The following is a 27,490-nucleotide window of genomic DNA, read 5'->3' as shown; positions in this document are numbered from 1 at the left end:
TGACTCCATTCATCCGTGAGAAGCAAAGGCAATTCCCCTCTGGGGAAACCCACCCTCAACTCTGGTGGCAGAAAAATCCCACAGATAAAAATCTAAGGAATATAAATTCACAGTAAATACTAAAAAACAAAAACAAAAACAAAAACAAAAACAAAAACAAAACCACACAAAAGCAAGGTACCATGAGTAACAGCCAGCAAAAACAGAATCAGAATTACAAAAGCTTTAGCTATTGCATTTATCAAAGACAGAATGGAGACAGAAGGCATGTATAAACATGCATCACAGACATGATACTCAAGAGTTGGCTAGGATTCTGCATAGGCTGAAATCCCATTTACTCTTCAAAAGCATCTTACTATTAGAGCTGCTGTAAAAGTCAACACAAAAAGCATAATTAAAATCTGAGCATTAAAACTTCTTGCTGGTATTCGCTAGACTACAGCTTATTTCTGTACAAAGAGCTGTAGCTAGGGCAACGCTATGTAAGCTCTTGTCTGTACACGCCAGCGTACACATGTTTTAAATCAACACCAAGTATGCTTATTCTGAAACATACTAGCATAGGTAAAAGTGGTCAAATTGATAAACTAACAATTTAATTCTATCAAACTCACAAAAGAGTTGATTTAAAAAAATTACAACACAAAATGTGTTAGAGTGATACCTGAATTCTGCAGCAGATGTTGCCATTTGGAAACTGTAATCCTCTCCCTAAGCCCATCTGCCACGTTCACTGCCAAAAGCTATTGAGGAAAAGGTGGGAGATGGTTCTATTCACATGGGTTCCAAGTCCGAGTCTTCAGCTAAGTGAATGTGGGACTAAAACAGAATTAAACACGGACATTTCACTACAAAATGGAGAGGTTAGGCAAGGTTTAAAGTGGACTCTCCATTATCCAATGCCCCTTCCTTAGCCCCACACGTTGGTGCTAATGCACATTTTATACAGCATGTGTTAGGCAAAATCATCCGAGGACAGCAGCATTCTCATTCCACTGGTTTCAACGATCTCATAAAAAGATTTCTGATGCTGCAAGAAATTCAGGACCCTCAGACTGCCTCATATGTTTCCTCCTCTGGAAAGGTTTGTCATGGTCCAACACTCCAAGTTGATGGTGATGAATCAGAGGGATAAATACAGCAGGATGATTAGACTATCTGTCTGATGCAACACACCTGAGAACAAATGTTAAGCTGGTGCTTCAAGCCTATCAAACTGTTCAGTCAGCTTTAAGAAGGTTATCCAGCTAGAGCTCCTAATGCAATCTCTTCCAATATCCCACTAACTATCTAGAAAATGCAGGAAAAGAGCACAAAAATAGAAGCAAAAGCAAACTCCAAGGACTAAGAGTTAAATCATTTCCTGCATTTGGATTCCTGTAATCATAAAGCTAATGAAACTGAATTAAAACAACAACACCACCACCACCACCACCACCACCACCACATACAGTGCAGACCTAACCCCAGCATCCAGGACAGGATATGCCTTTGTACCTCAAAGTATGCAGAAATGCCCATCCCTTCAGTGTCTTCTGAGGTTTAAAAGGAGACAGGGAATGACCCAACAAGAGAACTGGGCAGACAGCGCTCTTCCGCAGGGGGATGCTCATGTATTAGAAACGCCATAACAAAGTGAGAACATTCATCTTCCCCCCTTTCATAAAACTGCAGGACTTAGACCTGCCATGAACAGGACGCTCCAAGAACAGGTCCCTCTTACAGCACTACTGCCTGAGTGGCCAAACTTAGGCTGCACAACTCTGGCAGGGTCAGGCCCAGGACACGGTGACCACAGCAGGGCTGGCAGTCTGAGTCTAGGGCAGTCAGTCCACAGGCTGACCAGTGGGGTCGAGGCCAAGCTCTAAAAAGTCACTGAAGTGACCCACAAACAAGTCACCCCTCAGCATCAAGAGAAGATGAAAGCTGACAAGGTGAACTGGGGTTCCAGAAAACTAGACGGGCCACAAGAGTGGAGAACCCACGTACGCAGAGAGACAGAGGGACGAAGAAGACGTAAGTGGATTCACAGAGAATCAGCAAGAACTAGAGAGAGAGGCCCAGCTGCACTGGAACTCTCCCAAGAACTCCTAGTGGTGACGTTACCCCTCCGCGTCCCCGGCCAACGCCACCTGACCTGGCTCTAGTGAGTCTCTCTCGGCATCAAAAGAATCCTAACCACAACACAGCAACTGTCCTTGGAATCTTGACCTGTTTTTGGGCCATCACAAAGACCAAGATCATCATCGACTGATACACTGGTGACATACGGAAGGTTCTATTCAAGGAAGGAGAGAGAAGGGTCAGAATAAACATTGCAAGAACCCTCTAATATTTCATTCAGTGAATGCAGAAAATTATCAACTGCTGGGAAATGAAAGCAAATATTCATGTTATCTTTCAGCTAAGATAGGATAGTTTATTTTGGGAAAAGGCCTCTGAGAACCCAGGAGATGACTGTATGAAAAAATCCGAAAGCAGTAAGGAAGATCTCTATGAAAGTACCCAAATATTTGGCAGATATACTCAGACACTATAACATAATGACAGTTTTTCTTAAGGTCTTGGTCTTGTTTAACCAATTCTGGAGCAGGTAACATGTCAATCACCACATCAGCTTTCCTTCAGGAGGTTACAGGAAAGGAATATTAACAACCCAACACTGAGGCAGAGACTATCACTTTTTTCCTGACATGCTTCTCTAAGCCTTGTCTTAACTTTCTTAGATGTGAAATAAACAAGACACCCTCAGGAAAGGAAGTGAAGTGATGGGAAGGAAAACACTCATGTTCTAATCTCTGTTGGGAAAATCACCTTTCCTGGTCCTCACTGTCAAATCTGGGCAATGAAAGGCCTCTGCAAACAATACGCAACCAGTCCCCTGAGACGGGCGCCCGTTCAATTCACATGCTCTGCACACCCCAAACCAGGTCCATCCTCCAGTGCCTTCCTCTCCGCCCCGTCCAATTTCCCCGGCTGGAGGAAAGCATGCTTCCAGGCCTGACCAGGTCTTACTTTTTAAATCTGAACTCAGTGTACTCTTAGCAAACTAAAATTTTTAAATTCAGTTTTTCAAAAGTTTTTAATTCTGTATTTTCCTATAATACATAAAGTTATCGAGTATTTTAGTCACTTAATTACAAAAGCAGGATTAGCTGTAAATGAAATAAAAATGACTAAGGGATTTTGAATTTAGGCATGCTTGTGAAAAAAAACTAGGATTTTTATAGATTATAAAGAAGAGAAGCCTAACTTTTCATTTTTTTTTTTAAATTAGTCTTTGTCCTCACACGTGTGTGTGTATCTACTCAGAGATTCCGACAATGGAGTTAACAAAGGCTACATGATGCTGACACAGGGAGAGTGTGGACCACACTGAGATCAGTCACTATGACTCACAAGCATGAAACACTATTCCTGCCACAAACTAGAAAAATTAGACACCAACTTGAAATAAAAAATGTTCTACATTACACACTATTGTTTTCTCTATCATTTTATCATTTCTTAAATGATAGAGAAACAGGGGAGGCTTCAAATTCAGGTCGAATCATTCAAACGCTGCATATAGTTACTAGGAGTGGTAAATGATTTTGGACCCCTGGAAGCAATAATGAGAAACACCCCAGTTTTCAGTTATGTTCGGAGCCATGGCAGATTCACTTCACAGTTTGCATCTGCAGTCCTCTGGGGGAACTTACTTAATTTGATGCTCACACTGTCCAGATCTGCCAATCTGGCTTCTGAGTTCCTCTGTCATGTCTCTCTCATTTTTGAGCACATACGTCCCTAATTTTTCACACAACGTCACGTTCAAGCTCAACTTGGACCTTCCCTCCCCATACCCTGGACTAGGTCATTCCAAGGAGCCCTTGTTCCTTTCAGAAAAGAACAGCATTTAGCAGCTAAGATCTGCTTGTTGGGTGTGCTCATTGCCACTGGAGTGTTCCTGCTCCCAGACTGTCTGTGAACATAGCTGGGGACTGTACCTTAGTAGAGAGAGATAGCTCAATGTGTTTTTTATGTCTAAATTTACTGAAATTCATGAATTCACACTGGTATCTCCAATTTCAACCTGACACCACGGCATTCATTCTAGTTTTCTCCCTTTTCAAAATTGTAACTCCCTTCTCAGAAGTGAGCAATCTGGCTCCCATTTTCCTTGATACACTGACATATCCAGTCAATCTCCTTATATGCACCTCATCTCTCATTGCGGACACTGAGCCTCCAATCCCAGTGGGGTACCTCCTCATTCTCCTTGGGCTTGAGTACCGTGAGTCCAGCTAATACTGCTACACCCCACACCACCCAGGTCCCATCTCACCCCTCGGGACCAGATACCCAACACCAGGCTGCCCTCCTCACCCCAAACCAGGCCACAGCCATGCTCCCCCCCCACCCCTACCCACAGAGTTCCTCGGGCTCTGACAGCTGTGCTGGGCTGCCCTCCTAAGATGACATCCTCCTCACCCCAGGTGGACTGCCACGGTCCACACCCCCTCTACCCTGCACAGCTACCTTGCCTGGTCCCACCTAGTGGCTTCTGGGCTGAACTGCTGAGGAAGAACTTGGTAATAATATAAAAGAGAACTGGTGTAAGAAAAATGCCAGATTGATACATGTCTGAAATCTTTGCAGGAAAATTAAAAAATAAAATATATCTAATGACAGGTGGTACATTTTCATTTTGTAGAATAGTCACAGTCCTGAAAATTTCCACAGATATTTAAGTTTTTATTCAGGAAACACGCTTTAGAGCCCCAGAGGCCTTCTACTTAAAAGAACACTGTGGCGAATTATTTCATACAGCAAGAAGTCATTCTGCAGTGTGAGCAATCCCTCCTAGTGTGTCTCTTTGACAAAAGCCGATTTTCACCAAGCATGGTCTTTTAAAGTGCTGGTACTTGAAGTATGACATAAAGTTCACTAAACACTAGTCAATGTACCTTAGAATCTCACAACTTAACGTCCAAACCAACAAAACAGAACACCATTCCACTGTAACACAGGAGCCCCAGTATACACTATTTTTTCCCCCAGCAAAATGAATTAAAGGGCCCATTCAGGAAGTTTATAGTAGCTCACAGACAGCTGTCATCTTAACCTGAGGATCTGTGCCTCTACGTCTGGAAGGGAGAGTTAAAGGAGGAATTCATAAAGTAATTTTGGTGCGAACATATGCCGTCAACAGAATTTTAGGGCTATTTCATTATCTGTATATTTATTTAGAAATTTGGTCTGAAATCCATCCAAGTGGGTTAGAAAAAAGCAAAAGCAGCATCTGGAAAGAACAGAGCACCTCTCTGCCCCGACGATGCTGGAGTCGGAGCCTGGTGGGCAGTCGCACAGGTGGAGGGCGGCCACCACGGGCTGCGGGCCAGGCTGCCGCGCAGTAAGTGAGCGAGGATGGGAAGAAAGGGAGCGGAGAACAAGCCTCAGGAGCGCGTGCCTGGGCCAGAACCCGGCTAGGTCCGCGGGGGCCAGGAAGGCCGCGGGCAGAGAGGCCAGGGAAGAATGAGACAGGCGGGTCAAACCACACCAGACCTGCTGCAGAGGAACTGGGGGGACTGGAGGCTGAAGGAGTTAATTCCACTCACCTGACCTCACTTCTGCAGCCAGAGGCAGCCTTTTCAACTTGTGTGCTGGCACTGCCCCGGCAACCCTGGCCAGGGCAGCCAGTTCCTACACTGGCGGAGGGAGTGAAGATCAGCATTAAGAACACAGACCCTGAAGCCAGACTGAGTTCAAATCCTGGCTTCACAATGTATTTGCCAAACGACCTTGGGCAAGGTTCATCACCTCTCTGGGCCTCAGTTTCCACATGACATACGGATCCTCAACACCAGAATGGGGACTAGCGGAGCAAGGAGTCCCCTCCCTACCCTGGGGAGATGGGGGACCGGGAAAGGTAGCTCTGGGGAAGTGGTTTTCGGGCTGGCCCCAAGTCAGAAGGCTTCACTGGCCAGGTTTCCCCTAGTGCTCCCCTTTGGTAACTTCTGCCTCCTCTAGGACAAGGGAAATGGAGCAGAGAAGACCCGAAGCTGGCCAGAGCTCTCCTGAGAAGGGCGTGCTGCTAGCTGGGCCCAGAGCACCCTCCCCTCCTCCCTCACTATGGTTCTCCTGCTGTGTCTGTGGGGGCACACCCCAGGCCTCTGCATTTCCCACAACTAGCACCTCACTCAAAGGTATGTCTGCAGTATTTACAACAGCCAAGACATGGAAGCAACCTGGATGTCCACCAACAGATGACCAGATTGACCGGATAAAGAAGGTGTGGTATATATACAATGGATGATTACTCCGTGATAAAACAGAAGGAAATAATAACATTTGTGGCAACACGGATGGACCTAGAGATTACCGTACTAAGTAAAGCAAGCCAGACAGAGAAAGACAAATATCACATGGTATCACTTATATGTGGAATCTAAAAAAATGACACAAATGAACTTTTTTACAAAACAGAAGGAGACTCACAGACATAGAAAACAAACTTTAATTAGTTACCAGAGGGGAAGGAGGAGGAGGGATAAATTGGGAGTTTGGGGTTATTTAGCATGTACACACTACTACATTTAAAACAGATAAACAACAAAGTCGTACTGCATAGCACAGGGAACAATATTCCACATCTTCTAATAACTTCTAATGAAAAAGAACATATATATGTGTAAGTGAATCACTTTGCTGTACACCTGAAACTAACATTGTAAATCAACTATACTTCAATTAAAAAAAAAAGAAAGAAAAATATTAAAAAGTTTTAAAAAACAGAAAAAGAAAAAAAAGTCTGCCAGTTCACGGCAATGACAGGCCCCCTCCCACGTCGCACAGGGAGTCCCAGGAAGGGCTCAGCATGGTGCAGGCCTCACCCAGGGTCTCCTTCTCATCTCCAGTTGCTCTTCTAGCCCTTATAGCCTTGGGGTCACTATCATTTCCTGTCGTTTTACCTCCTTCCACACACTGTGCTCAGCTGCACTCTCAGACACTCAGGTTTCTGGAGAAGCTGGTGCCTCTGCCTTGCTTCAAAACTGTTCTCTTCGAAACAGCAGCCCAGCGCCCGACTCAGCCTGGATCTGCAGAGCCCAGTTCATACAGCTGCTCAGTGTTCTCAGACAGGTCTCGTCCCTTCCCCGCTGCCCAGGGCCAGGCCTCCATCCTCTTGGTCATCTTTACCAAACGCTGATCACACACGTGTTCACACCTGTTTATTCACTTCCTGTGTACTAAGCACCCCTCATTACAGTTGGCTCTGAAGACACACAGGTATCTGCACGTCCTGAGACCCCCAAATCAGGCAGAACACGAGGGAAACCCCTCCAGCAGACTGCCGATGCGGCTGCTGCTGGGACAGGACTGTGTACAGAGCACGGGGACCCAGGGAAGGCAGCGGAGGGAGACAGCGCAAGGGTGTGCATCTTCACATTCTGGACCAACGACACCTTCCTTACATGTTGACATTTTCATGAGTCCCCAGAGGCCAATGAAGAAACGGTTACCTTCTTAAAATATAATACAACAAGCCCTGCACAAATGGAGCAAAACCCTCTCATTCCACTTATATAGAAATTAAACTATTACACATAAAATATATTATGGAAATTCTGAGTTGCTTCAGCAGGTTAATAATGAAAACAAAACTCTGACAAACTGGAGTGAGTGGACTAGTGAGCTGTGAAACTGTGAGCTCAGTTTCTAGAGGGAAAGAAGGATATTAAGCACGTTATGTAGGAATTCTATCCTTACCAAACTTGGAACAGAGGACCCTTTTCTCAAGAGCAAGAATTTTACCAGCTCAGTTTCAGAGTGAACTATTAATGAGTTTTTACAAAGCCACTAGAGGGCAAGATAGTGGCGGACTTCCCGAGTCAGGAAATCCCAACTTAATAAAAACTGCAGAGCACACCAAGTCATAGTCACCCCTTGGTGGGAGATGGAATTTGGGACAGATTAAGTATATGGATGCCAGAGCAGAGAATCCGCTTTTCCCTGAGTCTAAATCACAAGTTTCCACACTTGAAAGCAGTTAAATCACTTTATGGGAGGCAAGAACCATTCCTGTAACTGAACACAGAGCCCTTTGCATGAAACCAGCCCATTCAAATGAATGTTTAAACCATTCAGGTATTATTCTGGATACGTCTGAACCTGTCATGAGTTCTAAACCAGAACTTCTAACGTGCAGTTTTCTCAGTTCCTCAGTCCTCTTTCTTTCCTCCTTTTAAAAGCCATGTTCATCCATATTCTCACATAAGACCAATTTATATACTGCCCCATTATTTTGCAGACTATGAAATCATTTTTTTCTCAGAAATACATTGTAAAGAATGAATGGATAAAGAAGGTGCGGTGTGTACAGACACACACACACAATGGAATACTACTCAGCCATAAAAAATCTTACCATTTGTAGCAACACGAATGTACTTGGAGGGCATTATGTTAAGCGAAATAAGTCAGAGAAAGACAACTACTGTATGATATCACTTATATGTGGAATCTAAAAATTACAACAAACTAGTGCATAAAACAAAAAAAAGAAGCAGAGTCACTGATACAAAGAACACACTAGCGGGCACCCGTGGGAAGAGGGAAGGGGGAGGGCAAGACAGGGGTAGTGGGGGAAAAGGTTATTATGGAATTACATGAAATCACATGTGTGTGAAACTTTTGAAAATTGTAAAGCATTATAGAATTTTAAAAATCTGTCACTCAATAAAAAAAAGAAAAGAGAAAAAGATACCCTGTAAAGTAGGTTGATCTCATCATCCTCATGCATTTCCATTTGCCAAAATGGGGGCTGGGAGGAGGAAAACAGGTATAATGTGATACAAACTGGCAAACTAATCTTCTTCTGGACTTGTAGCAAACAGCATTAATTCTTGTGAAATTGGAGTAAATGATTTCCAAACATGAAGGATGAATAAAAACCCTACTGAGATTTCCTACACTCTTCCGCAACTTTAGAAAGTTACTACACAAGGTACTGAAATCTACATCTGGCCCTTAATGAAGCTAAAAATAAGTGTTCAAATATTTTCTAGTATGAAAAGAAGGCCAATAATCAAAATGTGTATCCTCTTATAAACAGGCTCTTTTACAACTGGATTCTCCTTTCTCCGCATCCAATCCACATCTTCTTCCGTATTTTTCTTTCCTATTATTAGGACTGCATCCAACCCACAATTTTGGCCTTTCTCTGAACAGCTGCAATCCACAGGGAACAGGATAATATGCGGGGGAGAGACCAGGCTGTTCTTCAGAGGCCAAGGGCCAGCTCTCACCACCTCTGGGCTGAGGAAAATTCAGTATCAGGACATCAGTGTGTTCTGGAGAGCCCCACTTATGACCAAGAGGGAGAATGTCAAAGAGCCACACATTTTACACCATCCCTCCGGTGTCTCTAATTCCTTGGCCCGCTGAAAGCCTTGGGAGCCTAAGAATAAGTGCCCCCCCCTTAGGAGAAAGCTCTGTGCTTAAACTCTGCAGTTAGAGAAATTAAGCCCAGGAAAGGGGTTAAGGCTGAGGAAAGAAAGACTGCCCTTGTGGTAGGGGTTGGTAAGAGCACCAGGACTTCCCTGGGGTTTGCAGAGTCCTCCTCTGGGTTTTGGCCACAGGTTCTGGAGATGAATGAGGCCATGGCATCGGAGGTCACTTCAAGGACCAAACTGCCTTACCTGCCTTGAGCAGAGGTGGGCTGAGCCAGTCACCCCTGCCCCACTCTGAAGGAAGTCCTTTGATTGGGAATCAATAAGCAACGTACCACTTTGCCCTGTACCTTTTCTCTTCTCCTACATTCACTCTGCCTTTTCTCCATCAACATCTTTGCTGTCTCTTCCACAACCTGCCCACCAAACACACACACACACACACACAGAGGGCTGCCATGTAGTTAGGCTGAGCCATGTAATGCACATGGGGCTGGCAGCCAGTCTGCGCTCAGTTCCCTGGGCACATACCCTGGTGATGGACTGCATCCACCTGAGAAAGGGAAGCCTTTTTCTACTTTGCACAAAAGCACCATCTATTCACCAAGCCTTGTGGCCAAGGGGCAGGATCTGCCCAGAGAGGACACCATTTTCTCCTTTGTAGGATGAAGGCTAGCTCTGCTCCCTGTCCCTTTGTGCCGTCACTGTGAACTAAAAAGATAATTTGAAAAGAATTTGAGTGAAGATCTTTGATAAAAATATTTTTCATGTTACAGCATAACATTTCATTAGTAAGTCTTTTCCCGTGGACAAAGAGTTCCTCTTTGAGTCAAATAGAGCTGTTTTAACTGAAACAAATGAATAAAGGGTTTTGAACAGTGCCTGGCACACAGTCACATGGTAAGCTCCAACTAAGTAGATTAGATGTGGTTACTCTCACCTTTTAGAATGCCATTCAATGCCGGCTTTACCTAGCAACTCACATACTTCTCATACTGATGTAAGAGATCTACTTAGCTGAATTAAGAGAACGAAGTCTCTCTTGCTTCTGCTCTGTATCAGGCCAAAGGATGGCTGGAATTGGAAAAATGTATCAGAGCTGCAAAATGTGTTTAATTAAGCCACACATAAGCAGACCACTGAAAAGGACATCTTGCTATGAAAATTAAACGAGGTGACAAGGTAAAGGCTGCTGGCATAATGCCGCAGGAGCTCAGTTAACTTTTTTACAGAGTTAAAGGAGGCAGAAAAATTCAAAAGCAGCATAAAACTAAAAAAAGTCAGCAGCATAGGACCGTTGTGCATAGAGGAAGCACAGCCTAACACCAAAGAACTGTTACCCAGAACTGCTATGCAGTCACCCAGGCTCTGCCTGCTCTCCGCGGGAGGGACGGGGTGGGAGCTAAACTCCACTGAGTTCCTCCTGCGGCCGCCATACAGTAGCAGAATGTGCATGTTGAGCGCATTACAATTCTGTTCACTGAGCACTGTTACCCCTCTTTCATAGAAAGGGAGATAAGAACGATGTCTTTAGGGAGAACATAATCACCCAAAAGAAGATTAAAATAAAATTGAGTGCTTCCACCACCAAGTACTTATAAAACTCAACTATGCGGAATCACTCATCACTGATGGTTTCAATAACCGAAGGTGTTCTTTAGTCACATTTTCCTTTGCTCATCTACACAAAGGAAGAGGAGGAAGAACTCTTCACGACAGTACTGCTGGCACCCCTGGGTTTGTGTTTCAGTCTCACTGAAGGCTGTAAGGTCTTGCAATTCTGGCAGTCAGAGACATTTTAGAGAAAGTGCCAATTTCAGCTTAGAAGCTGGCCAACAGGAGTCTTCTGAAGTCTGTTTCATAAAATGAAATGATTATTCCTGAATATTGTGGGTAGGTGGGAGACTGGGACACTGGAAAACAGAGTGCTTGTTTCTGATTTTTGTTTCAACTATTAGCAGGCAAACCCTTAGGGACTGTTGCCAACACGGGGGGGCCGGGGCGAACCAGGGCCGGGAACCCACCTCTCCACATTCTCCACGCTACTCTCTCCGGTCGCCTGACCTCCCCCTGCTCCTCACTCCTTAACCTGGTCACCTGAGCCACTCTTTTCAGAATCTCAGGGCTGAGTGACGCTGCCTGGGCCAGGATTCTCCTTAAGCAGGCTTTCCTCTCCTCTTCAGCTGCCTAAGTGAAGTCTCCCACACTGTGCATGTTCTTTTTAGGAACAGACGCCACTAGTCTCTGGTGGAGTCTATCAACCACAACTTCAGCTCCCGGAAAGCACGGCCAGCAGTGAGGGTGGCCTTTGTCTGGGTCTGCGTCCACTGTCTGTGCAGCAGAGCCACACAGGGCCCAACTGTCCATCTAATCCACCAGGTAGGTGGCATGTGCCTTGTCACTGCACACTTAACAAGGACAGGAACATGTGCTTCTGAAAACTGTGAGTGAGTTGAACTATGCAGCTGTAAATATTTTCCAGAAGCCCTTACAGGATTCTGGATTTCAGTCACAGAGGCTGGTACTGTTGGGGGATGTTTCCCCTCTACCCCAACTTCATGCCCCTCCATTAGCTCCCCCTCACCTTGGTGGTGGCTCTCTACCAATTATTCGTGTTGAGAGCTAGATTTTCAAGCTGTGCTCCCACCGAGCAAGGGCCGTCATCTTCAATCATAGGGCAGGTTTTGCCCTCTCTCCCCACTTTTTCCTTTACACTGTCATCCTCTTAAAATTTCGAAACCAAAAGAACAAACATACTAACAGTTTCATCTCACGATTTTGGCAAAAGTAACAAGCAGTATGGAATCACTTCATACAGCGCTGTCCTTCGGCACAGACTGTTACATAAATGCCAAAGCACAGGGAGGGTACTGCTTGATTTCTGGGTGTTTTTTCCTTGTGGTGAAAATTTTCACTTTTTTCAGGAGAAAACGATAGATACATGCTGTGTCTTATAACTACGTTGCTTCAAAACTATCATTTTGTTTCAGCCATTTTCCCCCCAAATGCTAGCTTCCAGCCAGACTGTCATCTGTGTGTCAAATACTCAAACACTCCCCTGCCCGTGTGGCCTGTGCACAAATGAAATTCATCTGATTTTCCAGCTGCAGAAAGTAAAACCATCACCCCCATGGCGCGGCCCACTGCAGTCACCCTGGCGCTGCTGACGGTGCTGCGTCACAGGGAGGCGGCAGCTGGGACACGTCTGAAGGGCGCCTCTCGTCCAGTGCCTCAAGACAGAGGATGCAAGGAACACGCGACAGCTGAATGTCTGCAGCCTGCAGATAAGAAGCATGTTTGGTGCAATAGGAAAGTTTGGTGCCTGTGTTACTGTTTACCTGGACTGCTTGTGATAGGATTCCCGCGACAGGCATTAACAGAGCAGTAAAACGTGTTAGCAGAACACTTAAGTTATCTGTTCTGTGGCATGAGTTTTTCAACCTGAGCTTCTTTAAGAAGCTGTATCCATTAAAGACACAACAAAGGATGTTTTCCGTAGGGGCGGCAGCGGCCTCACACCCATTGCGGAACGGAGCGAGGTGTAAACATGCAGAAATAAACAAGTGAATCCCGCTGAATAAAATGAAAGTATTTTAGTTTACCAACCTAAGTATAATTTTCCCCATCTAGCGCTCTGCTTTTAAATCAGTAACAGAAATGGAAATGGAATAACAGCCTAAAAACAACAAGTTAAGTACTGGGAGTAGGACTGAGGAGCCTCTTGTGAGCATGTGGCAGCTCAGAGCCCCCTGAGTGACTCCTTGCTGATCCTGACTATCCCAGTCTGTTCCAGATTGATGGACAGGTGCCTGCGGAAGGTGAGATGTGGCTGTCATAGCTGAGTGCCAAGGGGTAAAACAAACCATCCTGCAGTTACTGGGAGAGGAAAGGATAGTAAAAGAGTAGAAGCCTGACAATTCAAAACAACTAGCATGTTGAACTAGAGTTGAAAACAGTTTTTAACTTTAGGCAAAGTCAACATTAATGCAAAAAAAAAAAAAAAAAAAAAACTCTACGAAGAATTAAGAGACAAGGATACCCCAAATGGCTTGTGTTTGAAGACATCTGTTTACTATTAGAAAAGAAAGTGAAGGGAAAGAAGGAGCAATCAACCTGGTCGTGTCTAAGGAAGTGTAAGGACCCCGCATCTTACAAAGCCCAGGCGAAAGCAGCACAAGAATGTTGCCTTTAACATGCACACCGTCTCACACGACCTCCTTCTTCCTATTTATCATCTTTGAGAACTGAACTCACATTTAATTTTGACAAAATTTTCTGTGTATGAATCATACTGCACACTACAGACACAACTTCAGACCAACAGCTTTTTGTAGCTGAGTCTGTGATCTCAGAAAATCAAATCTTCTCCGTCTGCCTCGACCCTTGCCCTCCCTTCTTCCTCCCCCTCCTCGTCTTCTCTTGTTCTTCTTTGCTGTCCCTGCCCCCTCCTCTCTTTCTCACACACACACTCACTCATACACACACACACACACACACACACACACACACACACACACACACACACACAGTCCTGGATCTGATTTTCTAAACATTTTACCCACAGAGACAAAGCAGAATAACATTTCCATCTCTGGGGAAAAATAAAGGAAAACTTCTGGGAGGTAGAAGAGTAGGCAGCAATAAATTAGCCTTAAAATCTGGCACAAAACATTAACTTCTATACAACAGAAGGTTTCCACACAGTCCTCAAATATGTCCAAATTGGCAACAATTACAGAAGTAGCAGTGTGGGTTTCAACACCAAGCATTTTTATTACCACAAGATCCACCTGTTAACTTCTCTGCTCTACAACCGTAAAGGTATATATAAGACGAAAATGAAATTCTTGGCTTGTATTTCTAAACGATAGACTAATTTTGCATGACTCGACCTCAGAATAGAAAAACAAAAACTCTCACTGCAAAATCAGCTAGCCATTAAAACAACACCAAAAACCCCAAAATGCAAACAAACTCAGCTAGCTATTAAAACAAACAAACAAAAGCACCAGATTATGTTCTGTGAAAGGAGATATCCCAGAAAATAATGAGGGAGCACGGTTACCTAACCTGCCAAAGTCAGGGAAAGCCTCAAGTCTGTTCACATATTAGACTAGACCACTGGCTACAGCATCAGACAGAGCAGGTGAATCCCAGCTTTGTCACTTATTAGCTGTGTGGTACTGAGCAGGTTTCTTTACTACACCGACTCTGTTCATCTACAAAAGCAGGATGGCTAGACCGGGGTGGCTGGGAGGCATTACAGGAGACAATGTGTGAAACATGCTCAGCAAAGCCCCTGCCTGTAAATGGCCCTTAATATGTCGGAGCTCTTTATCAGCTGGCTGATCATGGGCTTGAGAACAGCCCCCAGGGTTCCCTAAAAGACCGGGAGGTGGGAATGGGAACCACACCGGTCGAGGGCAAGCCAAAGGGAGAGGCGAGCCTACCCAGGAGGAATGCTGCACCGTGGACCACACAGCGACCCCAAAGGAGAACAGAGAGTCAGTGGGCGGGATGTTCGAGTCTCAGAGGTGACACAGTGGTAAAACAAGTAAACTGCCTTTTTCCAGTACATGCTTGTTGTTTTGTTTTGTTTCCCCTTAAAGAAATTTATCTTTAGCTTTCGGTGTGGAGCAGAATAAAAGAGTATCAAGTGTTTTCTTTAATACAAACGTCAGAAATGTCATGTGGGTAAGGCTTCCTGAGGCAGGGAGGGAGGGAATGACCCCGCCTCAGCTGTCACTCCAGAAGTGGCAGCCGCCGGGAGAGCCCCGGCCAGGCTGGACGCCCTCCCTTCAAAGCCGGAGTCCACCTCCCTCCACAACAACTCAGCACTCACCTCACCTGTCCAGCTCAGGGGCACAGAAGGACCGCAGACTGATCTGCAATACCTACAAGCTGCGTGGATCTGGGCAGACTCATTGCCCTCACCAGGCCTCAGTTTCCTCATCTGTGAAACAGGGAGACACACCACTAACATTTCTGCTGCACAGACTGTTACTAACATCAAGCGAGGTGTATGTGAAACTATCAAGCAGCAAAAGCAGGTAAGGAATTCTATTATTAGAAACAACCACCTATTCGGAAACACTTTTCTTAATGCATTTAACACGCTATTATGCCTACAGCGGATGCTTAAAAAAAAAAAACTTCTAGAGCTGAAATGAGATGCTGACAAAGGACTAAATAACTTAGGGCATGTTTGGAAATGATTAAACCCTTAAATTATTATATAGGTAAGCAAAATTATTCTTCAGGACATTGTAACACTGCATGCTAATCAGCCTCAGGAGAAGCAATAACTGTCAACAGCTCATGGCAAAGAGCCAACTGTCTGCTGGGCAAGTCGGTGCCCCAAGAAACTAAATTAGCTTATTCACAGGAGCCAGAAAACCGAGCCCTGATGTCATGAATCCTGATAGCCGTGGAGCTCTGAACGTGGCCCCTGCTTGCAGAGTTTGGTTCCTTTATTCCCTCTGAATTAGATTAAAATGAATCCAATTACAATTGGTTTATAACTGCCTAGCATTATTCATTGAAAAACTATCATCAAATGTATGGAAACTCAGACACTGCAACCAAGACAGAGGATTATACATTTGACAAAAGCGATACAAATTATGTGAAATATCTGCCTTCAGGAGCTACTATGTTTTTGCAGCATGAAACAGCCTATGCCTTGTTGGGTATGCATATGTGTATTTTACAAAATAACAGTCCTGCCTGAATATCCAACTATGCTAGCTCATACTCTGCTGAACAAGTAGTTTAATATACTGTTATAATAAACATGGAAATGAACTGAGAGAAAACTAAGCATAGGGTAACTCCACAACTGGCTTATAAAGCAGAACACAAAAGAGCAAAGAATCTTAACAAATAACACCACAACCAAACAAATGCAACTGAGTGTGACTCCAAGACCTTCAACAGCCCCAACCCACTCCCAGTCAAGAACCCCCATTCCATACATACGCATGTAGTCTGAACCAAATAAAAGATGAATTACTTCATGGGTATATAAAATGCAAATGCATCAGCCACTGTATACAAGTTCTTTTTGTTTATTTGTTTTAATTATTCTATAATATCGATTAAACAGCAAAGCAAAATTAAATGCTACCTTGGAAGTTTAGAGGTGACATCTTTGCAAAACATAAGCCAAATTAACGAAGTTTCTGAGCAGCATTGACATGTGTTTCCCATATAAAAGTAAAATTATAACATTAGCACAAATGTGACATATATTCCAGAGCATCATAACAACATGACATGTGACTACAAAATAAAACTGCATGATTTCTATAAACCACTGCAGTGCCATTACTCTGCAGTCACTCGATGTATGTTTTAAGCTACTGACTGAAGCTCAGTAACGTTAGGTACCTAAGTTCCACACCACAGGTGATAGTGACAAGACCTGACAGGTGTAATTAACAGCTGTGAATTCAGTTAAAAATTTTATTTGCAAAACTGGGCTACATTTCAAGACTCAGATTCTTAATACTCAGTTAATTTTTAAAACAAAATGCTCTGTAACTCGCGTGTTCTGCTACCAAAATGCAGACTTCATTCAAAATAGTATTACACTGTAACACCCAACATGAACTTTCAACAACTGATTTATTTTCTTTCTGATCAAATATTTTAGTCTTGATTCATGAGTTAATAATGATTTTAAAAAGCTATAAATAAGTCTTAAATCTAGAAAACAAGTATTGCTTCCTCCTACCCGCCTATTTGAGGAAACCCAAAATTGTGTGAAAAGTACACTAAAGCATACTCACTAACAATGCAATCAGCATCATTTCCCTTCAGTTGGTTTTTCACAGCAACAGCATGGGAGGGATCTATCCTCAAATGCCCTCTCCCGAAACCCCTTGGTGGCTCCATGAAAAAGGTTTGGCCTGCAAGACACATGAAAGTCTATCACTACAGAACTATTTCCTACTGAGTAAATGCCCTTCTGTGGATGAGAAAGAACAATCTCAGTTGCTGAATTTTAAATAAAACTGATCAGGCTCTGCTTTGACATCATCTAAATTACCAAGTGAGACAATTCCACAGACGGTCACAAGGCTGTGATGCAGGAATGAGATGTGTTGGCATCTTAAAGTTAAGCAAAAGGCAGGTATTAATTACTGATAGCTCCTCTTCTCAAATTACTGATCAACTATGTGGGATTATTACTCCAATTTTTTCAAAATACAGCTTTAAGAGAAACAGTAATTAAAATCTCCAGCATCTCAAAAATTTTAACAAAATCAGAAAAAAAGTTGTCCAAGTAGACTACAGACCCCATGAAGTCAATTCCATTCATGAGCTGCCCTACCTAAGTGGGGAACCCGGACAGCACTGCCCTGTTTCTCTCTCTGGACACTTCTCCGCAGGCTATGAAATCCCTGAGGGCATGACCTGTCATAGCCAATCCACCACCAGCACTGCACCCCACCCCCTGACAACCCCGCCTCCCACAGGTGGGGGTGGATGTCCGAAAGGACACCCTCTGTGTGGCATTCAATATGTTTTCAATGTCTCCCCTTGAAGTCTACACTTCCAACCAAACTTCTCTCCTGCTAATCAAACACAGTACTTCAAAATGCTGTTTCTGTGTCCCTCAGTATCTGAACACCTTGCAGATGCAAAATATATACTAAATGTTCCACCAAAAAAAAAAAAAAAGGTAGACATCAATCTCCCAAACTCCAGCAGCTGCTGTGTCCGCCAGCTCCTCCTCCAAGGACAGCCCTGATGCCTAACTGCAGCTGACTCCAGGTTCAGGTCCCTCCAGGACATGTGGGTCTGAATCCTCTTTCTACCAAGAGGAGAAACCAAGAAGAAACCATTTGACAAAATTCATCCCACGGGACACACTCTGGAGGAGGGCTGGGAAGCAGAAGAGAGGCAAAAAATGAGGATATTCTACAAAAGCAATGACCATGGGCACGTTAATCTGTGGATATTGCAAATACTTCCCAAACCCAAACAGTCCAACTGGTAAGTGCCACTGACATTCAAAAACAAATTCAAGGAAAAACTAGAATCATTTTCTTTCCCAAACCTACCCCAGCACCTGTCAAAGTTACAGCATAGGGGCTCAGTGCCTCCCAGCCCCTCTCCCCAACTTCCCCAACCCCCAAGCTCCATGCCTCACAGTGGCAGACCTGCCTCTGCTGGCTTCCCCAGACCCTGAGCCCAGGTGAGAAAGCAAGACAAACCTTCTGGCTCTGCATCCCAATTAATTTCACACTCTACTTCCCTGTGGATCCCAATTTGGGATGTATGGGTTTTACTGAATTATCTCATAGTGACATTAGGACAAGCCCGATAAATGAGCCCTTAAAAATTACCACTGCATTCACTTCCCAGGACCTTCATTAGGAAAAAAAATTAACACTGCACGAGGCATATATTTGTTGTTCAGAAAATTGATACATCCCTCAGGAGAAAACCACCAGAATAAATAAAGCTGAGCTTTTTGTTGGCATCTTCCCACCAATTATCAACGACGCTTATTCTGAGCCCTGCTCTTGCTACTTCTGCCTCCCTCCCCGACCACTAGCTCGTTAAGCCCACCCACAAACTCATTTTTTGCCTCCTCCATCCTAAAAACACCACCACCAGCACAATTCTTCCCTTCATCATCAAACTGCTGGACTCTCAGTGACAAAAGTCCACCCACTGCTTCAATCCCGGCTCTTTTCCCCGCTAACTCTCTGCAACCTGCCTTCGCCTCTCTCTGGGAACTGCACTAGGCTGCCCAGTGGGCCTGCTCCCAGCTCCCAGGCCCCCTCCCCGCCCTCCCCTAACCAACCAGTAAATCTGACCTTGCCCTTTCTGCCCTTGAAATCTGCTGCTCCCTGGATTTCCAACAGGCTAATTCCTTTCTGGATCTCCTTCTACCTCTACTGTGCAAAACTTTTGCCTGGGCTGAAAAAGTGGGATGCTAAACAGATACAGAACGAACTCATGCTACAAACTGTAACTTTACCCGCACACATTGGAGGAGAAAAGATATCAATATCCAGGTTGTTTCTCTGCTTCCTGAAGAAGCGATAAGGATGTCGCCAAGGCCAAAGCTCGTGAACTTTATCATCTAATACTTTATGCCTGCATAGTGACTTCCTAGTTTTGGAGTCCCTAAGAACTGTGAAGGGCAAGGACTGCAGGCGGCAGGTCTGGGAAGAGGCCCCTACACTGACTTCAGAGCCAAGGCTCCCGAAAGGGTCACACGTGGCACATGCAGACAAGACTCTTCCCCTGACTCTGCCTCCCGACCCCCGTCTTCCCCCACCAGCACCTCTCATGCCTCTGACCACTGGCCTCAGCTAGATTTCTTAGCCAGGGCTCATGCCTCCCCTCTCCTGCAGGGGACAGGCCTAGACTGGCCACTGGCATGTGAGTGTCACTGTCCTGTTCCTGCCTCCTGGACACCTGCCAGAAAAGAGGTGCTGAAGGAAGCCTGAGTTATGGTGAGAGTTACAGCTCTCCTAACAGCCACAGACACTGACTGCCCGAGCCTGGCCTCGGAGACCTCACCTGCTTAACAAGTCAGAGCCCCCCTACCTCCCCCACAAGTCAGTCCTCCTCCAAAAGCACATCAATAAGGCAGCAGGGAGGAAAACCTGTCACCCGCACACCTTCCACACCTCGTGTATCATGTCTTCCAGGTCCCCTGCGGGAGTTCAGCTCGGCCTGTGTGGGTCAGGGTCCCAAGACAGAACCACACCCTGGGGCCAGGCTGGCCTGCGCAGGACACGCGGCGGGGGGCTACTTAAGTAGCAGAGACTCAGGGTCTGTGATCTACTGAAGGTCGGTCCTGGCAAGAGTTCTGGGGAAATGGAATTTTTTCAGTGGAAAAAAAAAAAAAAACCCACAGTGCAATAATACATATGAAAAGCAAAGCAATGCAGCATTTGAGAAATCAGTTCTGCTCAGGACATGAAGACATGAGAGATAGTGGATTGTTTTGTGGATTTCAGATGCTGGCCCCCAATTTGTTTTGGACACATGTTTAATGTCCAAAAAAACTGTGTCTCTGTCCTAGTTTGTCCTCCAGCTGATTTCACTGCTATGTCCTTTTTTGGCGACCTCTACAACTGGTTCTCTGGGTGTTAGGGTTTTTTGTTTGTTTGTGGGGTTTTTTTGCCCCCAGTAGTGACCACCAGAGCTACCCCTAGCATGTAACAACAGGCTCTTCTTTTTTTTTTTTAAATTGATGTGTAGTTGGTTTATAATGTTAGTTTTAGGTGTATAGCAAAATCTTAATACATTGCTATGACTAAATGAAGGTCCTAATCAGCTGTTTGACTTTGGATTTTTGATTTCAATGTTCCACAGAATGATACTTCTACTCCCAGGGGACATGTATGCATTTGTATCAGTTCTGAGCTTCGATAGCATGGATTTTTCCTCTTAAAAAAAAAGGAAAAGAAGTGGCTTAGCTAGATCTACCAAAAAGGAAAAAAACTAAAGAGCCTTTTTAATAGTATTCCCACATTACCTCCAACTTGGAATTCAGCCATCTGGCAACCCTACCAGCTGGAAATAACAAATAGAAAAATAACACGTTTAATACTTTTATAATGAAATTTGTCTAAAACTTTGACATAAGTCAAATGCCTATCTTATTTATAGTCACCCATCCAGCCGCCAAAAAAAAGTAAGTATTTTTCATCAGGTGCCAAGTACTATGATTAGAGCTGACGAGAGCTGACGGTACAGATATCAGTAAGAGGCATTCTCTCCCCTAACTAGGTTGGAAAACAACACAAACATGAGAAGCCCTGTAAGAGGTGCACACTCAGTACTACGCGAGCACGGAACCCTGTGGGTGGCAGGGGAGGAGACGTGGCAACTCGAGGGCAGGCTTCACAGGAGGTGACAGACCACAATCATGCTGGGGCACCTCAACACACCTACCAATCAAAAAAGCCCCATCACCTTATGACTCCACGAATGACCTGATGTAGCTCTTTCCTTTCATTGCTGCGTTGGGCACTTTGTGTGCATTTTCAATCTGGGGATTCATGTCACCAGTTCTGGGATATTTCATCCCATTTTATTCCGTTATTCCTTTGATAACTCCTTTTCTTCCAGTTTGCTTTGTAAGATTCACACTAATTGACTATTAGACTTACTAGACTGATCCTCTTTTTTTTTTTTCTCCTTAATTTCTATTACTTTTATTTTTCTGTTTTACATTTTAGGAGACATTTTTATTTTCCAAACCTTTGATTGATTTATTTTATTCTGGCTATTGTATTTTTCATGAACAGTTTATTCTGAAAACACTTCAAAACTACATAAAAAGTTTAAAAAAAAAACAGTACAATGTTTAAAACAAAGATTTAAAAAATAGTACAATGAGTATCCCTACATGTATACCCTTTACCTAAATTTACCAGTGATTACCACTATACCACATGTGCTGTCTCTTTTTATGCCTTCCCATATGAAATGTGACATTTCACCTCTAATTACTCTAGTGCTTTTACAAACAGGGACAGTGACCCTACATAACCACAACACTATTATCACACTCTTTTTGTGATACGACACCAAAACTGGACAACTCGTCATTTCTTAAAGATTTGTTGCAATGCAGAATCTGAAATCACATCAATGGGCTTTTCTTACATGGCTACATTAAAATCCATTAGTCTCTCTTATACCTGAACAGATCTTTTAACTACATATGAGTAATGTACGTAACATGAGTTACATACGTAATGTCAAGCTTTGGTCATTTCAGAAACATTCACTGAGTTATGCAGATCTTTCAAATGCTGGCACATTACATTATACATATAAAAATTCACATTTATCAATATTACCACTAAGCTCATCAGAATAGTCTTAAGGATTACTATCAAGACTTGGTGGCAGATACAAGTTTTCTCAAATCTTAATTTTTGCTTGAAAGCTTGGATTTTTTAAAACATTTTTTCCTGATTTATAATCATTTTACAATATTGTGTCAAATTCCAGTGTAGAGCACAATTTTTCAGTTATACATGAACATATATATATTATCACATTTTTTTCTCTGTGAGCTCCCTTAAGATCTTGTGTATATTTCTCTGTGCTATACAGTATAATCTTGTTTATCTATTCAAAATTTTGAAATCCTGTCTATCCCTTCCCACCCTCCACCCCCTTGGCAACCACAAGTTTGTATTCTATGTCTATGCGTCTGTTTCTGTTTTGTAGTTATGCTTTGGTTTTTTTTGTTTGTTTGTTTGTTTTTTTTTTAGATTCCACATATGAGCGATCTCATATGGTATTTTTCTTTCTCTTTCTGGCTGACTTCACTTAGAATGACATTCTCCAGGAGCATCCATGTTGCTGCAAATGGTGTTATGCTGTCGGTTTTTATGGCTGAGTAGTATTCCATTGTATAAATATACCACCTCTTCTTTATCCAGTCATCCACTGATGGACATTTAGGCTGTCTCTATGTCTTGGCTATTGTAAATAGTGCTGCTATGAACATTGGGGTGCAGGTGTCATCCTGAAGTAGGGTTCCTTCTGGATATATGCCCAGGAGCAGGATTCTTGGGTCATATGGTACGTCTATTCCTAGTCTTTTGAGGACTCTCCATACTGTTTTCCACAGTGGCTGCACCAAACTGCATTCCCACCAGCAGTGTAGGAGGGTTCCCTTTTCTCCACAGCCTCTCCAGCATTTGTCATTTGTGGACTTTTGAATGATGGCCATTCTGACTGGTGATACCTCATTGTAGTTTTGACTTGCATTTCTCTGATAATTAGTGATACTGAACATTTTTTCATGTGCCTATTGATCATTTGTATGTCTTCCTTGGAGAATTGCTTGTTTAGGTTTTCTGCCCATTTTTGGATTGGGTTGTTTGGTTGTTTCTTAAGTCATATGAGCTGCTTATATATTCTGGAGATCAAGCCTTTGTCGGTTTCATTAGCAAAAATTTTTTCCCGTTCCATAGGTTGTCTTTTTGTTTTACTTATGGTTTCCTTTGCTGTGCAGAAGCTTGTAAGTTTCATTAGGGCCCATTTGTTTATTCTTGCTTTTATATCTATTGCTTGAGTAGACTGCCCTAGGAGAACATTTTTGAGATGTATGTCAGATAATGTTTTGCCTATATTTTCTTCTAGGAGGTTTATTGTATCTTGTCTTATGTTTAAGTCTTTGATCCATTTTGAGTTTATTTTTGTGTATGGTGTAAGGGAGTGTTCTAGCTTCACTGTTTTACATGCTGCTGTCCAGTTTTCCCAACACCACTTGCTGAAGAGACTGTCTTTATTCCATTGTATATTCTTGCCTCCTTTGTCGAAGATTAGTTGACCAAAAGTTTGTGGGTTCATTTCTGGGCTCTCTGTTCTGTTCCATTGGTCTATATGTCTGTTTTTGTACCAATACCATGCTGTCTTGATGACTGTAGCTCTATAGTATTGTCTGAAGTCTGAGAGAGTTATTCCTCCAGCCTCTTTCTTTCTCTTCAGTAATGGAAAGCTTGGATTTTTAACATAGGCAACAATAGCTTTTGTTCACATTACAGGTGCCAAATACCCAAATTGAATAACCATGTGGACATGTCATTCTTTTAAGTAAAAAATGCTGTTCCCTTAGAGTGGCTAGATCAGGACGCAAAGCAATGCTGCACCAGTGCTCTTCCCGAGATGACTCTTCCCCTGCGGTAGGTGACAGAAGTGACAGGAGTTCTTTATCTGCACCTCTCGTTTCCTCATGCATGATTCAAAGACAACGTGTGCACTCAAGGGTTGAGATTTAATAAAAATAATGCCCACTGCTTCAACAAGTGAAGCTGCATTGAAAAAAACTGCAGGTGCTTTGTGGCAATGAAGAAAATGACTACAGTTGGGAGCCAGAGCCTTGATTCATGCTCAGGTGCCAGCGGTTTCACCCACCACTGCCTTTGCACTGTAACTACAAATGTCGACACGGAGGAAAAGGCAAATGCGACAGTTTCCTAACAGCCTCCTGTCTCCTGCACCTTCTGGTCGAATGGAAATACTAATTCCTGGAGCAGATTTTGCTGTGCCTACCTCTATGACAGTCACTTCCCCATCTCCCCCAGTTTATTTTTCAGGCGTGGGAGCCATCTCCTCTGGCACAGGCTAGGTTGTCCTGCTCGGCATCTCACAGCACCGGCCCACCATGGTGAGGGAGCTCAGGAGGAGCCCCTGAGAATCCCCTCCCCACTGGTGCCTGCCCCCATCCCAGCAGGCACTCAAGGGTGATTCTTCCCGTGCTCACCAGACTTGACTCCTAAACCACTAAAGCTCTCCCTATAAAGCTGGCTGATGCAACTTGATAACACAGACAGCACTTTGAATGTAGGCACTGAGTCCAGGCCTGACATCCAAGAAGTGTCAGGCAGGAAAAGCCTGTAAGTTTGAAAAAGATGAGAGTTTGATGTTTGCCATGTGAGTCCCAGTCCTGAATTCCTGACAATTCCAATGTGCCTGCCATCAAGATAAGGATCCAGGCTCCTTCCAGAAAGAAAGCATGACAGCCATCTAACCTGAAGGCAATGCGGCCTGCTCCGGGTCGGGCTGCCGCTCTGCACTAGGGGACCTCTGGCCAGACTGGAAAGGCCTCACTGTCCTGACAGGCGCCCCCTTTTCAGCTGTCAGCTGTCCCACGGGAGAGATGCCATGCTGGCCCTTGTCAGTCCTCTTTCACTACCAGTCCCACCACCCCTTTCCTCCCATGGGTCCAGGTGACATTAAAGCTTGATTGTAGCTTATCCACATTGTGTGATACTGTTTCTATGGAATACAGTCTGGTGAAGGAAAATGAAACTGCTAGCAAATCGGTCCCTGATCCTAATGCATCTCAGCCATACTGTGTTCTATGGGGACATCCTAATTTTCTTGCAAGGACCTCTTACTAAACTATAAATTCCTGGTGGTTAGCAAGTATAAAATCCCCAGTATTTACCATAGTACCTGGAATATAGTAGGTGCTCAAAAATATATAATGAGGTATTACAGGTGATCATGTATGTAAAATTCTCAGCACAGTGACTGGGACACGGTCAGAAGCCAACAGTGGAAGCTGTTCTGATTCTGACATGGTGACAGTGACAACAATATTAGGATTTACTCATATCATTCAGTCACTTTTTGTTCTACTGGCCTCGCTGGCAACGTGCAAAGAATATTATTTATTAGGATCCTATCATCTTAGCATGTGTCTAAGGGCCATGAGGAACGAGGCACTTCTTGAAACTTAAAATCCTACGTTTGCTATGGTCTTGGGTGGTAGTTCTCATTATTAATTTCCACCGTCTTCCCAGGGTTTCACTGCAGACTCACAATCCAACAGCCAAGTTATCATTGAGAACCAAGGGCCCTTATGTGACAGCTAGCCGAGCACATGGTGATTAGGCACAGGCAACACGCTTTCAGGCACAGCCAGCCGCTCTCACACAGCAGAGGAGCGCGCCAACTACGGTAATCACAGGAGTGGCAGTGGTTTTGGAATTTCAGGAAGCACTTGACAGAGCTCCAGATCAGAGGTGAACAGGCAGCGCACCAGAGCCCTACACTGAGAGGGAAAGTGCTGCTCGATAGGTAAATAGAACAGTGAACCGCAGGAAACAAAGAAAGCACTCAAGGAGGAATGGGAAAGGCAGAGACTCTGGCCTGGGCTTGTGGCAAATTCCAGGATTTTTGTGTTATTTTGAAACATCTGAAGGGAAACCACTCTGTGTATTCTAGGAATGTGGAACAGTCAGAAAAACAAGCAGCCTTTGATGGAATTCTGGAGACAGAAATATCCCCGCCGGCGTAGCACATGAAGGGAGTCGTTTACTGAACCCTGAGATGACAACTTACTGGAGCATGTGGTGTGACCAGAACAGTGACGTAAGAGCTTCCTTCCAGCTCGACAAGGTTTACGAAGGATAATCCATTTGGTGGAGGAGAATGTTGTAAGATGAGGACAAAGCAGGAGAAATTGTTTCCGTCAACTAAGAATAACTTTCTCAAAAAAAATTTCCTGGAAAGGGAAACGAAGGGCGATGTGCAAACCCGCATTCCAATATAACCATGGTTTTTCTGTTTCCGTTTTTCTGATTAATTCTGGTAACAAATCCCAGCAAATCCGTTTCAAATCAAGTAAAGGGAAGTAATCTGAGGCACTTACACCAGACTGCAAGGTCAACTAGGATGAGGACTGGACCTACCACAAGCAGCTGGCTCAGTACGGGTTCCCTCAGCAGGTGCCCAATAGATTTTTGTTAAATAGATAATAAAGAAAGTGACCTCATAAACACCGTTTTTTCACTGTTTCATTGAATTTTGAATCATTTCTTTGTCCTTCGTTGTCCAACTCAGAAGTAAACATTTATGTTCTTATAATAAATCAAATGATTCTCAGAAAGAAGTTTACAGACATAGAGAATATCTACATATATACATCATGCACATTAGACATAAATACAAATATAAATATGTGGAGATATACATATACATGAAACATACACACACATTAAAGATCAGCACTCTGAAGCCCACTCAGCAGGCCTGCTTTCTCTCAATTAGGAAAAAAATGGGGTCTCACCCTTCTTTGGATCCCCAGTCTGTTGCTAGGACCCCCTCTAGCCCCTATTTCATTATCCAGAAAATGAGGTGATCTATTCACTGTAATGACCCACAACTCTAGAGAGCCCAGGCAGAACTACTGAAATGTACCTCAAAAATTGATACCAAAGGTTTCAATTTAACAATTACAAATGGATGTAAGAAATGAAGTCTAGTGAACAATTCTAGCTTAGTGATAGTTTTCACAACAAAATTTGGACTAAGTCTGATATTCATCAAATCATCATTAATCAACAGAGGTCAGTCTTTTTACAGTAAACAGTTGCAAAAATCAAATAGCACATCTGAAATCAATATATGCCATTCACTTACTTACTCATCAACACTTTTGCTGAGCATCTTCTGTGCACGAGACACTGCTCTCAGGACTCAGCATTAAAAGATGAGCAAAACATACACAGTTCCCATCCTCAAGTCCCATCATGTACAGAAATCAGGTCTTC

The 27,490-nt window shown here is 43.7% G+C and overlaps 1 protein-coding gene across 3 annotated transcripts in view; it reads right to left on the bottom strand.

Moving 5' to 3' along the window:
* The window catches only part of PELI2 (pellino E3 ubiquitin protein ligase family member 2), a 171,091-nt gene that overhangs the window by 59,655 nt on the left and 83,946 nt on the right, over positions 1-27,490 (bottom strand). The window contains exon 2 of one of the 3 annotated variants that reach the window (XM_031453773.2): positions 17,225-17,344. The exons of the other annotated variants lie outside the window; for them this stretch is intronic. Coding sequence (XP_031309633.1) covers positions 17,225-17,245 — 21 coding nt within the window. The 5' untranslated portion in view covers positions 17,246-17,344. The remainder of the gene's footprint in view (positions 1-17,224; positions 17,345-27,490) is intronic. 3 annotated transcript variants of the gene reach the window in all.

Source organism: Camelus dromedarius, chromosome 5 (assembly GCF_036321535.1).
Source record: "Camelus dromedarius isolate mCamDro1 chromosome 5, mCamDro1.pat, whole genome shotgun sequence".
Classification (NCBI taxonomy): domain Eukaryota; kingdom Metazoa; phylum Chordata; class Mammalia; order Artiodactyla; family Camelidae; genus Camelus; species Camelus dromedarius.
The sequence above is the reverse complement of the archived record's forward strand: the minus strand, read 5'-3'. Positions and strand labels throughout refer to the sequence as shown.